Source organism: Labrus mixtus, chromosome 8 (assembly GCF_963584025.1).
Source record: "Labrus mixtus chromosome 8, fLabMix1.1, whole genome shotgun sequence".
NCBI classification, from domain to species: Eukaryota; Metazoa; Chordata; class Actinopteri; order Labriformes; family Labridae; genus Labrus; species Labrus mixtus.
In genome coordinates this window covers 24,981,051-24,994,993 of record NC_083619.1, presented here as the reverse complement: position 1 = coordinate 24,994,993, position 13,943 = coordinate 24,981,051, and the positions used below count along the sequence as shown (strand labels likewise).

The 13,943-nt window shown below is 44.9% G+C and overlaps 3 protein-coding genes and 1 non-coding gene across 6 annotated transcripts in view; 3 read left to right on the top strand and 1 right to left on the bottom strand.

Annotated features, from left to right (window-relative positions):
• Nucleotides 1–4,509, top strand: part of sdhc (succinate dehydrogenase complex, subunit C, integral membrane protein) — a 5,617-nt gene extending 1,108 nt beyond the window's left edge. Inside the window, exons 2-6 of the mRNA XM_061045363.1 lie at nucleotides 1,035–1,094; nucleotides 1,265–1,366; nucleotides 2,553–2,614; nucleotides 3,785–3,948; nucleotides 4,235–4,509. Coding sequence (XP_060901346.1) covers nucleotides 1,035–1,094; nucleotides 1,265–1,366; nucleotides 2,553–2,614; nucleotides 3,785–3,948; nucleotides 4,235–4,339 — 493 coding nt within the window. The 3' untranslated portion in view covers nucleotides 4,340–4,509. The remainder of the gene's footprint in view (nucleotides 1–1,034; nucleotides 1,095–1,264; nucleotides 1,367–2,552; nucleotides 2,615–3,784; nucleotides 3,949–4,234) is intronic.
• Nucleotides 1–13,943, bottom strand: part of LOC132979516 (uncharacterized) — a 358,936-nt gene that overhangs the window by 93,367 nt on the left and 251,626 nt on the right. The window lies entirely within an intron of this gene.
• Nucleotides 6,169–6,242, top strand: trnar-ucu (transfer RNA arginine (anticodon UCU)). Its single transcript has one exon. It is a non-coding gene; the product is annotated as a tRNA-Arg (tRNA).
• The window catches only part of cadm3 (cell adhesion molecule 3), a 114,070-nt gene continuing 108,474 nt past the window's right edge, over nucleotides 8,348–13,943 (top strand). The window contains exons 1-2 of one of the 3 annotated variants that reach the window (XM_061045360.1): nucleotides 8,348–8,633; nucleotides 10,406–10,574. In XM_061045360.1, coding sequence (XP_060901343.1) covers nucleotides 10,484–10,574 — 91 coding nt within the window. In that variant the 5' untranslated portion in view covers nucleotides 8,348–8,633; nucleotides 10,406–10,483. The remainder of the gene's footprint in view (nucleotides 8,634–10,405; nucleotides 10,575–13,943) is intronic. The other 2 variants (XM_061045361.1, XM_061045362.1) reach the window with 2 other exon arrangements.

Genomic DNA, 13,943 nt, shown 5'->3' with positions numbered 1-13,943 from the left:
ATTGGACACACAGGTGCTGACAGGAAGTGACCAGAGGCAAAGCACGACATTGAGGGCAGTTCTTGAGAGCTCTAATCAGTATAGAAACCATCTTATAAGTCATCGTTATCAAACAAAAACAATCGTCATTACCATCATCATCATCAATAAGTTAGTAGGTATTCATAAAGAGCTGGGTCTTTAGCTTTTTCTTAAAGGTGCAGAGGGACGCATATACAGTCAGGTAAACAAAACAATATCACAATGTAAATCAAGTAAAAGATTAAATAACTAAATCACATACAGTACATAAAGAAAAGTACAAATGAAAGACAGTAATATACAGAATATAAAATAAACCAATAAAGACATTTAAATAGTGAAATCATTATTTAAATAGAGGGGGAAAGGTTTTATAATAATGCAGATATTTGTTATATTTTCTGTTAATTAAAAGTAGTGATTTCAGTCGGGACTTTAACTCTAGATTAAAATTTATTAAATTAATCCACGCTCGTTTGTTTTGATTTGGAGTCGCATGTGACGTGGCGATTTACGTTTAATTTTGCACAGCATTGTGGGTGGTAAAATACAATTCATTTCCTGAAAGCACGCATCTGATCCATACTGCATGAAACCCGGAAGTTAGTATCCATACTGAAATGTTCAGTATACTGAGGTGGACCCAAAATATGCACACTGAATGACCACGAGGGTTCAGTATACTGAAACTCCCTACTGAATAGTACGTACTGCCTACTGAACTGTGGCTATTCAGAAAGAGCGCAGGACAGCTGGGTTTCACTACTTTCCTTAAAACTTGATCTCTGTTGTGGGGAGTAGAAGAATTAGAATTTTTAATGCTTGTATTAGAAAGGTGCTGTCTGTATACGACCCAGTGGTTGCCTTTGTCGTGTAAAGTACATAAACAGTATGTTTTGTAATACTATCCACAGTTTTGGAAGAGTCCTGCATCTAAAATGATCCTTTAGCAAACCTGATGCTGAAGGTATATCATTAGCTTGTTAATTGTGTCTCTTGTTTCTTGACTCTAGGACGTTGGCCCGTCAGGGTGTCTGTATATCCAGACCGACCTACAGTGTCCTCTACAAACAGTGAGTTGTGTGTGTACGATTTTGCGACAGAAAGCGGAATAAAGAACAGTGATTCAAATCGTGTACTGATGTGAAAATAGAATTGATGACTAAATGTACTTAACCTTGGTGTAATACAGTATTTCTACTAAAAGCTTCTGCACTCCAAGTAATTAATATTTCCACTACAGTGCTGCTCCAATGGGAACCACAGCTAAGGATGAGATGAACAAGTTTTGGTCCAAAAATGCCAAACTGAACAGACCCATGTCTCCTCATCTCACCATTTACCAGTATGTACTGAATGTCACACTCTATGTAATACATGTTCAGCCTGTTTCTTATTTTCAAGAGAAATGGATATGCAAACTAATGGAAAAAACGTACATTATGATTCTTTTTTTCTATATTCATGTGTATTTATCTTTGCAAATGTCTGAAAGTATGTATTATATTTGTGATTAGTACCATAACCTTTTGAAACAAAAGTTCAGTGTGTTGTTTTTCCTGTGACTCCCACAACCCCACAGCGATTTGTGCTGCATCTGTAGTTACTTACAGTCAATATTAATCTGAATTATCGCTCCTCAAATTGTCCAAAAATGTAGCGACAGTGTTAACCAGTACTGTTACTAGGTGCAGGTCATAACAGGAAAATGCTCTCTATGTGCATGTCTACAGGCAGGTGACAAACACTCTGCATGCACAGGGGCCAGTTCCCTCTGCTCTGATGAAGGGTGCATTTAGTATCAGATTGACTCTTCTTCAACAATTCGTATAAATGGACTTTTATGAGCTCTCCTTTTGCATAAACATGCAAAAATAAGCAGCATGACATGTTAGAGTTTCTTGGCATGACATTGCAAATCCTGTTTTGTGACTATTTGTCATCTGCAAATATCATGATCTGTAATGTTTAAACAATCAAGCATGCAGAGACAAAGACCACTGTGATTTTGATGAGAAATAAAACCCTCTATTAATACTCCAGATTGTAAACTCGACTTAGCAAATTTAACAGTGAAAGTGGAATACCAGACCGCGCAGTGTCATTCTTCTGATGCTCATAAAACAGCAGGACTGGCCACCACAACCAGCGAATTCCATGTAAAGCAGTTATTTGATCCTGTATCCTGCAGTAAAGAAAACCTTTTGATTCAGTATGTGCCTCATAATTTTCATCTATGTTTCCTTCTTTTCTCATTTGCTTTGTGAGTCCCAGCCTCTTTGATGTATCATTGCCGCCTGAGGCTGAAAAACAGAACATTTTTTTTTGTCTGTATTATGTTACAGTGATGCAACTTGCCAGTGATGGCTTTACCTAAAACAAAATGGTTTAAAAATGGAAATGTAAAAGGCAGTGAAGTCTCAACTTGTTTACCTGTGCTTTGGAACCACATACTGTATTTATGACGTTATACTAAACGTTTGTTTGTTGGCTTTTTTTTGTGTGTGTGTGTTTTTGCGTGTGTGTCTCAGATGGTCTGTGCCCATGGTGATGTCCATCACATTCAGAGGAACTGGAGTTGGACTCAGTGGAGGTAAAGTGGACTAAAACTGTAGATATACTAGTAAATATTCCTTGTTTTTTTGTTAGTTTAATCCTTTAAATACCCAAATTATCCCATACAGATTAAAAAAAAATAAACAACATGCATTTGTGAGTCTTCCTGGTTATTATTCTAACATCGAGGTGAAGCTATTCTGCTGCCACTGTCAGCATTTGATTGACCCTGAAAATCTCGTCAGGCCATTTTAATCCATGGCTATTGATTGCTGCTAAGAGCATTTACTGGCATTACAAAACCGAAGTTGTTCAATAGAATTCAACCCTTCGCATGGGAAAATCAACTCTAACACTGGAGCGCTAACAGCTCGGACTCATTTACCTCGGGTTTCATTGTACATCAGCACTGTTGACCTTGATGTACTGTGTTGGAAAAGCGGGGGGGGGGGGGGGGGGGTTTGTTTATATGTTAATGGGTTCAATAAAGGTCAGCACCCTTATCTGCCCGTTAAAACAGTCTCCTCTTTCCATCCAAACATCACATGTGCCTCAGCACAGTGTCTGGAATCAACGTTCTGGCTCCCGCATAGGAGCTAAAATAATCACCTGGGGAGAGTAAATCTTACTCAGCACATTAATTAATCACACTTTGATTGTAATGTTTGGATGTCCTGCTGCTACTTTCAATATGTTTTTGCATATACAATTTAAAATTAAGGTATAATCTAATGTTTAGTTTGAAGGTTGTACTATTCACATTTCTTGTTTGCTTTGATTCAGCCCTGCCTTTTGGTGTTTACATCGATCCACTTTTCTGTGCATTTCCAAGGAAATAAACTTTGGTTTCCTCTCCCATTAGGCCTTTTAATCATCCAGACAGGGCAGGAATAAAGGCTAGACAGAAGCACTGAGTGCAGCTCATTTTTAAAAGGCATAGCAATGACTGGTCTGCTTAATAGAGACCCATTGTTTAGCCTTCATTTTTCAGACAGCAGGGAAAATAGTCTTCTTATAACGGAGCCTTTTAGAGGTTTTAAAAAACAACTGGCTGGTGGAAACATGGTGACTAATCCAGGAAGACAAATGGCAGCAGCATGTTGGTCCTTGAAATGTTTATATTCATCACCTATTTGTGTTTCTCTCAGAAAGGCATGCATCGTACAAAACAGTCACCTCTGGTCTCATTACTTCTGTCTGTGTTTAGCTATCTCGGCCTTTGCTGTGGCAGCACTGGTATTACCGGGAAGTTACCCACACTACCTGGACTTGATTCACTCTCTGTCCGTCGGCCCCTATCTCATCGGATTGGCCAAGTTCGGCCTCGCCTTCCCTGTATCGTACCACACCCTAAACGGAATACGCCACTTGGTAAGGCTTCATCATTTGACTGATAAAAGTTTGAAATGTTGTTGAGTTCATTTATCAGAATACATTTGCATTATGTTGTGGTTTGTTGCCTTGAGCGTATTTGGTGTTATGTCTGGACTCCCTCATTTTAAATCAAACGACTGTATTTGTTATGTTTGCAGTTTGGCTCATTTTTCTGATTTTATAAAAACATTAATGGAATTTGTGAGATTTACATGCCAGTGGTGAATCGTATGCTTAACTTTCTTCTCTCTCTTATTCGTTTCTTGTTATTTTTTTTAAACAGTGTTGGGACATCGGCAAAGGCTTCAGAATCCCAGAAGTCTACCGCACCGGCTACACGGTCATCGGTCTGTCCATCCTCGCCTCCATAGCCCTGACTTGCCTCTGAGCACAGCACCAACAGAGATGAGCAGAAAGGAGAGGAGAGGAGAGGAGGGGGTTGAAGGGAATGTGGACTGGTCGCACTGTTGGGGGGTTCTGTGTATATGTTCTGTTCTGGCCCGACTGCCGGCCCAGTTTCATCAAAATATAATAAATAAAAGATTCTATTACGATGTACGCCGAGAACGTGTTGTGAGGTTTTGTCCCTTGAAATTAATTAAACTGTGGAAAGCTTTGAGGTCATCAAATCAGCGAGAGTGCAAAGTGCATGCTAATGTGACCCACTTTATTTTACACTTGTTCTCGGTGTGAACAACAACCAGCAGCCAATTTTAGACATGTCCTACATGTTACATCCTTATGTAATTTGTCTACTCCTGCAGTGACATCATGTTCATTAATCACTTCCTTTGCCGTTAGAGCTCACTCACTGCCAGCCTGACCAGTTGGGCCTGCAGGTCAATTCATGTGCACAGGGAAGTGTGTTAGTGTCAAGAGTGGCTGTTAACCGTAGGGCTGTCATTCATATTTCACCTATTCTGGGGCTGCAGCTGCTCAGATGCATTTTTTTTTTAGCGTCAGGAAAGCGAGTGGCTGAAATGCGGAGAGGCAGCCCAGTGGTGGAAGCTGTGGATGTGAACAGGCTCCTCACCGGCAGCCTGCCTCAGGCTTTACCTCCCACTGAGACACAGAGGAGCTACACACTGCACCTGAACAGCTTTGGTCCTGCAGTGTGAGTAAAAAGGCAAGCCGTGATGTAATGTCAGATGCAACTTCACTTATGTAGGGAACAGTCACAAGTGCACACACAGTGAGGGGAAGAAAGAGCAACGGTAAACATTCTGGGGAGGGGGCTGCACACACTCGGCTTTCTACCACCTGGTTTGAGAATGCGTCCGTTCAGATCAATTTCAGTCACACTGAGAGAAACAACATGACCACTTAGTCAAGTTAGCTCCAGCAGAATTGGTTTAGCAATTTGTTACCCGTGGCTCAAAGGGAAAAGGCTTGTCAAATTGCATTTCTTTCCACTTTTGGTGTTGATAGAATTTATTTGTGAGTACATGTGATCAAACATATTGCTTATAAAGGGTACAGCCGGCAATCTACAATAACTGTCGCCGCTTATAAACCTCGAAAGGTGATTGAAATCTTTTCTTTGTGTTGTGTTCGCCTCACTAGCATCGCAGCTCAGTAACAGGACAGAAAGGTCTATATTTAGCAGAATAATTGTTCTTTCATAACACTTGAGAATGCATCTCTCTAAGAGACTTTTTAAGCTGCGTGCATTGAGATGATTTGGAGGCTTCTGAGCTGCAGATCCATCATCAGAAAGCACTTAATCGATTGTGAATGACAAGAAAATTGCTCAAATTCTGCAGACTATAGGAGTAGATTTATTTATAATTTGCTCACACAAAACCCTGAAGAAATTGTTGTCTGTTTTAGAGAAGAGCAAACAGAGTTTATAATAAAAACATGGGCTGTTCACTGGTGCCACTCCCTCAAAGACTGAACACTTTGCCTCGTTGTTACTGTTACATTCACAATGTAAGGAGTCCCATCCTCTGGCTTTGCTCTGATAACATCACCGATATGATGATGTATTGTCGAGATAACCTGTGTGGAAGCAATGGGGGGGGATGGAAAATCTCCATGTGGGTATAAATAGACCATGTGATTCCGCGGCGGCAGCACCCCCTACCGGCCGGTCGTGTATTTTTTCCATAGAGCTGCGGTCCTGATGCTGAGGGAGGATGGTGAGGATGCTGCTGCTGCAACAGGGCTGGGAGGGGGGAGTTTAAACCCGCTTTTGATCGAAAAAAACGTGTCACAGTCTCTGTGGCGCAATGGAATAGCGCGCTGGACTTCTAATCCAGAGGCTCCGGGTTCGAGTCCCGGCAGAGATGTGCTACAATGAGTTGTGGCTTTTTGGATAATAGAAAATAGAGTGGTGTTATATTGCTTTAGCAGCTAGGATGAATCTGACAAAATCTGCTCCTTCTGCAAAGATGACGGATAGGTGGCGGAATGGATGACAGTTAGATAGATGGATAGATAGACAGATAGTGACTTCCAGCGATGTGTTTATTTGTGCAGTCCATCACACTGTGCATCTGGACCGAATTGTTACAGAGATTTCACATTGAGCCTTTTTCAACTCGCAAAAGGTCACTGCTTTTAAAATGCAGATTCGAAACGGGCAAAAAAAGAAAAGAAAAAAAAAAGCCTGAAACCTGCAGCTCCGGTGTGGCAGCACAGCGCGAGCTTCATTTACCAGCCTATTTACTGTCCAGGCTGCACGCGCAGAGCTCGGGTCATGACGTATAGCACGGCACCGCAGGACGACACAGCGCCGCGTGGAGGAGCACCGTCGTGTGAAAGTCAGTGGACACACACACACACACACACACACACACACACACATACGGGTTTCAGCACCTGGGGCTGTCCAGAGCTAAAGCTTTTTTTCCAACGCAGCGACAACAACAGAACATTTAAAGCTCTTTTCCCGTCCTCATAACAAGTGTTTAATGACGCCAGATGCTGCTTAGTCTCCCATTTGAGTAAGAGACTGAGGGAGAGATGAAGACTCCTCTTCACTTTGAACATGAGGGCCATGAAATGCTGTCGTCTTAACACTGCTGTATGCAGATTTCGTATTGAATTGTAGACTCTTAACTACAATGTGGGGAATAAGGATTGTCATTATGTATTTTTAATTTAGTGAAAGCAGAGTTTCTGGACTTTCAAGGACCCCTGAAGGTGGACTTCACTTAGTGCTTTTGGAAAAAAAAAAAAAAAATGAAAAAACGACATTATCCCATTCACGGAAGCCCCAAAGCAAGCTCTAGTTGTTTCTGTTTACAATGTGGAAAAGCAGCTGCTTGCTTGAAGATCTCTCAAACACTCCTCCACTCCTATAACACCTCCCGGCTCCCGTTGTTGTGATGTTTTCTTTTTTATTTATTATTTTGTATTCCCCCCCCCCCCCAAAAAAAAAAAAACTCACCCCCCCCTCCCTCTGTCGCCATCACGACCACTCACTGATTGGAGCTGTCGTGTGCTGCTGCCGCCATCCACGTTTAACCCCATCATGCCTCCCCACACACAGACCTAATCCGCCAGTAAAAAACTAATCCTTAATCCTCTCTGGCAAGTTGAACAACCCCTCCCTCCTCCCTCCCTCCCCTCCCTCCCTCCGTCCCTTGGATCCTGGTTCCCAAATGGGCTTGATGCATGAAACGTCAGAACTGTATCGACTCTCTGATAAAGTTTACAAGCATGCAAAACAGACTTTCCAGGCCGTATAAACACAGAGATGTCGACGTTATGTAAGCATTAAACAAATCTAGGCTTAATACGAGATAAAGCCACAGTACAAGAGCTAAAAGAGGAAGCCTGTTGTAGGGACGCAGAGAGAAAAAAAAAAGTCTGCACAACTCCTCAAAGCAAGGACTCATCTTTGCCATTTTGCAAATGATCAGGGCCTGCGGGATCAGCAGCTCGTATCTGTGAGATAGGAGTAATGGCTCCTTAATATCCAATGATAAGAGAATTTATTTAAGAGCTGTGACAGTCAGACTCTTGGAGGATTTCTGCTGCTTCATCTCAGGAGATATTCCGACCAAAACTTGTGAAAATGTAAGAAAGATAGAAGACCTACTCAGTATCAACACTGAGGATAAAGTCAGTGGATCCTACAGTAGGTCTATGTGTTACAGGAGATGATAATAGAAAAGCCCGATAAGGTCAGTGTGGACGCACCGTGGGGCATTATGGGAACATTATGGTGATTCTTTTTTTTTTCTTCCCGGTATGGTGAGATCACACTTGTGTGTATCTCCTCCATCTCCTTCATGTTGCTCCCTGCCAGTATAGGCCCCATGCTCTGGCCCTGTTATCCCGATGGTACGGGCCAAATCGTATTAAAATCCCCTCCCTCCCTCCCTCCCTCTCCCTCCCTCCCCCTCCCCTCCCTTGTCCCCTCCCCTCCCTCTCGTCTTTCAGACAGACTGTTTTTTGCTGCAGTGAACGGCAGCCGTAGAGAGCGAGCGAGGGGAGAGATAAACACAGAGAGTACAGAAGAGAAAGAGAGAGAGGGGAAGAAAAAGGCAAGGAAAAACAAAGAGTCAGCAGACAGAAGAAGGAGATATAAAAAAAGAAAAAAGTCGATAAAAGCCGATTTGAAGAGGAAGCTCCGGACAAGCGACTGCTGCGCATCAAAGGAGGGACCTTATTGGGGACCTTATTGGAGACCAGCGCCAGTAAAAACCGGACTCCGGAGGCGGAATATCACGGTGTGTGTGTGTGTGTGTGTGTGTGTGTAGTTACTACTGTGCATTGCTTTGCAGTTTGCATTATTGTCCGGCTGTAGCCTGTAGGGCGGACAGGAGGAGACACCTGTCAGTGCTGACGCTTTTCCGTCTCCAGGAATGTGTCTGTGTGCGCACTCTGGGTATAGGTAGGTGGCTGGTTGTGTGTGAATGTGTGTGTGTGTGTGTGTGTGTGTGTGTGTGTGTGTGTGTGTGTGTGTGTGAGAGTGTGTGTGCATATGCGTGCGTGTGTTTGTAATCCGTTATGCCTGCCCAGAGAGGGACACAGAGAGAGAGAGAGAGAGCTGTATAATCCCTGCGTGTTCTATAATTTACTCTGAAAAATGCGTTTTGTTGTCGGACTGCCTGCTCTATGTGCCCGACTTCTTCTTCTTCTTCTTCTTCTTCGCTCTTGTGGCTTTATCGCTCTTCACAAAACAAACCATCACAAACTAGGCAACTAGAGTGCAGCAGCCAACCCCTCGCCAGTCTCTAAATCTCATCCCATCAGCACCAGATCTTTCCAGCAAGTGCAGGAGGAGCAGGTGTTACACAGAGAGAGAGAGAGAGAGCAGGCTCCGGTGCTCCGTCGCAGCAATGGTCGCTCTTTATTTATTTATTTATTATTATTATTATCATCAGAATCAGTACTACTATTCTCACTCTGAACGTGACAGCAACTTCTGTCAAAATCCACGCCCAGAGTCCCCCCCCCCCCCCCCCCCCTCAACGGATGCACTTGTTCTAGTTTTGTTTTCATTTCTCGCCATCACTCAACAGGGAAAAAAAAAAAAGGGGGCTGGAGCAACAATAAACACACTATACCCCTCCCCTCCCCTCCCCTCTCAATCCCTTTGCATCCACATCCCCATCCCATGCGCCCCCCTCCCCCTCTATCCCCGCCCTTGCAAACCAACCCGCCCGTCCCGCAGGCAACACTCCGGCAGCGTCGCTCTTTCTCTTTCGTTGACAATAAAAAAAGAAGAAAAAAGAAGAAAAAAAAAGAAAAAGGGGAGCGTTTCGCAGATGGACCGAGCGCTCACCTCGGCTCGGGCTATTTTAAGAATTGTGCGTGAGAGAGAGAGAGAGAGAGAGAGAGAGAGATGTAGAGAGGTGTGTGTGACAAAGATAAAGAGAGAGAGAGAGAAGACGAGTGCCTAAGCAGCTCACATGCACGGCTGTCCGTGTCCAGTAATGTGCAAAGCGCACCGAGTATTCTCAGTGGGCGACAGGTGCGCCCCTCTCTCTCTTTCTCTCTCTCTCTCTCTCTCTCTCTCTTCTTCATCTTTTGTTTTTTTCTCCACGACCAACTGAGGGGAACGTTCCTCTGCGTTGTTTCTAATTAGCACGAGTTTGTTGATGCTGTCCAACGCACTCGCTTTCCTTCACTCCGCGCACAGCTTGTTAGGGCTGGATGAGACCCCACCCCCCCCCCCCCCCCCCCCCCCACACACACACCCCCCCTCTTCCCTTCACTATTCTCCTCTCGATACCACCCATACACCACAACAACCATCATCAACCTTCGCCTCTATAACCACCCCTCCCTCTCCCTCTCCCCTCTCAATCGTCTCTCTCAGTATGGTATGACACAAGCGGATCGATGAATACCCATGGAGCAGTGCGTGAGTAACGGGTGGGCCAAGCGTTTATTCAGCAGCAGCCAACCAATGGCAAGGGACGCAATTAGTGGCCAGTCTTCCTTGCCCTGCTTGTTTTCCCTCATCTCTCTCTCTCTCCTCCTTCTCTCCCTGCAGGTGACACTCCAGAGCTCCTCTGCCCCCCCCCCCCCCTCCTGAGGATTCAGCGAGACAGGCGGATCTGCGCGCCCGACCATGGCCTTCCCATCAGCCCCCTCCGCATTATGGAGTGTCAGCTTATTGACAGTACTATTCGCGGCTGCGGTTCACAGCAACAATGTCTACGGTAAGCACCTCTCTCTCTCTCTTTCTTTCTTTCTTTATCTCTATCTCTCCTCCCGCTTCCTATTCTTTTCTATCTCGCCCACTCTCCCCGGGGGCCCCCTGACCTCGCCGACCCTCTCTCTCTGTCTCCGGCGGTGCCCCTTATCTGTTGACATGAGGCTGTTTTTTTTTTTTTGTTGTTTCCTGTATTTTGACAAGGGAATCAGAGAGGCGTTAATAAGCACATGGGACACTCCCACCTCCCAGGACCCCCAGAGGAATGCCTGCCGTTGTTTTTGAGGAATGTGTGTGTGACTTGCACGTGGGCACAGGACTTCACACACAAATATGAATACTACTGACCCTTTGCTGGAGTAAGCTCAATTGTCCCATGACTCCCTTTTTTTTTTCTTCTGTGCACACAGAAGTACAAAAAAACAAGCACACACTCTCCCGCTTCTTTCTTTCAACTCTCACCTGCTCAGCATGTGTGCTCCACACACACACACGTGTGTGTGCGCAGATATCTGTGTCAGGGGTTCATGAAACCCGGAGTGAAGCGGTTTTCATCTCGCACTTTCTCAAATAGCGAAAACAGGAGCACGCACACTTTTAACACTCGCATACTTCAGAGACTCATGACACGCATCATGGTTGAAGCTCAACCTGTGATGAGCAGGGCGCCGCCGAAAGTGGATGGTAAGGAGAGGATTTGATGAGAGAAGCACTTTGTAATGATATCATCCCCGCTGTGAGTGAACCGAGTGAACAGGAATACACTGTTCAGCGTGCTTTTCCCCCTCAATTACATAACACTCAAGTGACTGGCTTGCCGGTAACTCAACCTTTAGAGGGCAAACTGTGCCGATGGCGAATGGCGCATCACGATTGTCACTCAATCCATAGAAAATTGATTGACGCAGGTAGAATCCTGTTGGCATTTTCTCATTACATTCAGGATTTAATTGCATTGAGTGTTTGGGCGAGGAAACCGCAAGACGATCTAGCAGGCGAGAAGGATCCTAATAGACGCTTCCCTGATTTGCATTTGCAATATATATTCTCAGAGGCCGCCCGCACTCGTGCTCACCCACACATTTACCAATCTGAATACATCTTTGAGTGCACAGTGCATTCACAAACATGGACACAGTATGTACACGTGTATGCACACACACACACACACACACACACACACACACACACACACACACACACACACACACACACACACACTCTGCGTTTACTCCACTTCCACTTGGTTTATCCACATCAGCTGCTTTTACTTGCTGTTGAATTATGCATCCCTGTGTTTTCTGCACGTTTGTGGTTGAAATGTGGGGAAGTGGAGGGTTGCCAGCGGGAGCTCTCGGTGGTCAGAGCAGTTAAAAGTGAGAAACCATCTCGCTGTGCTAAGACGCGTGGGATGAGGTCACCGCTAAACAAATGCAAATGGAGGCCCTCGTCGAGGTCCAGAAAGCTGCTGAAAATGAGAAACGCGCAAACAGATTGAGGCGCTGATGATGAAATATCAATCTCTCTCATCAGACCGCTGACCCCCCGGCCGTGTAGCTCGTCATTGAAACCCAAGCGGTGGTTCGTTATTTGGGGTTGGAAAACGATTTTGGCTCGCATTCAGACGCACGTCACTTTTGATTAAGGTGTGCCTAGCAGGAGGCCTGACCATGCATGACCAATTCCTGCTTTGGTTTCACCTAAGCGCTGTTTTACATTATCATGTCAGTCAAGGGGAATAATTAAGCCCGGGACGTCTGACGGCGTTCTGGAGATGAGAAAACACGTCAGGAGAGCGCAATTGAGAGGAGAAGGGAGGCGGGGGGACGGAGTGCTGGCTTCACAATTCCAGTGTGCAAGTACTCAAGGTCTTTTTGGTCATTAATATTTTGCTATGAAAGCATAATTACTTGCTCATAACGACGGCACTGAAACAAAACTGATCACATTTCTACACTGAAATCAATTAGACACACTTTTGTCAAAAAAAAAAATCTGAATTGTATTCCTGTGCTGCGTAGGAAGGTGAAAACTAAAATAACAATGCAACATTCTTTTTTAATCAGTGTTGTAGAGGAATTGATTTGGTGTCACTGGTGCAAAAAATACAGTCAATTTCTGGACTTGAACACTGGAAAGTAAGGATGTTTTACGCAGCTAGGAGCTCTTATTGGACCTTAAAAAACAACCCAAACAATGTTGAGAAAAACGATTTGTTCTTCACTGTTCTTTAGTTTCCAGACCTTTGAGAAATGTGTCCAAGCTGTGGTGTTTCAGCTGCAGTGGTACATGTGAGTAAAGTGCAGAGCGCCGGGTTCAATATCTGCTGCGATCCGTCTGATTGTTGTTGTGACACAGCAGCAGAACTACAAAGTATAAGATATAGGGCGGGGCAGGCAGTCAGATAATGCCGTCATAATGGACATCTCCGTGCTAAGAGGTGCTGGAACAGAAGGGTCTACTTAGCATAAATAATTCAATGTTTTGTATCGGAGGGGGGAAAAAAAACAAAAAACGATTAGCTCAGCAAATCAATGCCACAGCAGCATGAGAGCCATCAGAGTAGGAGAACTGCCCATCACTGCTACACTCAAGAGTCCACAGTGAATTAACAACACGTGGGAAAAGGTTGTCTCTTTCCATCATTCAAAAAGATAAAACAGAGAGGAAGAGCTCCCCCCCCCCCCCCCCGTGAATTATAAGGTTGATTACCATGTCTTGACAGTTTAAATTCCCTTCAACCACCAAACTCTCCCACTTCCACTGACACATCTTCATTTAATGTATGTCAAAGTCAGGGAGAGGACAGTGCCATAGCCCCTGTATTTTCTGGTTAAGAAAAAAAAGCCGGGCTTCCTTAGAGCGACTGAACGAATCGGGGAGACACTAATTGCGCGCCATTTGACATATCCATTTCCACAGCTGGATGTGCAGCCATGCGCCGCGGATGGAAAGTGCCTCTCAGAAGGGCACAGATTAGGCATGCAATTGGCCGGCTGTGCCCTGGTTCTGTACTGCTGACCCAGTTACCTCGGGGCTTCTGTGGATTGTGGAGGGTCCTGTACGCTGGAGCTCTCGTCAGACAGCGTGTAGAATAGCGAGCAGTGGCCTCCCCGTCAAGCCACCTGGACCCTAGCTCCGCGGCGGCCTGATCCTGGACCCCGGGAGAAGGTTTGCATCGTGGCAAGGGACATGCCTAATAGTTTGTTTACCTCCTCGAGTTGCTCCTGTCTGCACGAGTGAATGAAGCGCCGATGTTTCCAGCTGAGACCAATAATGAATAAGGATTACAGGACGGGAGCGGAGTGGACCAGTCGTTAGCTCGCTAAGATTTACAGGCGGGAGGGCTTGGCATGTGTTTGTCTCTGCCAGCGGT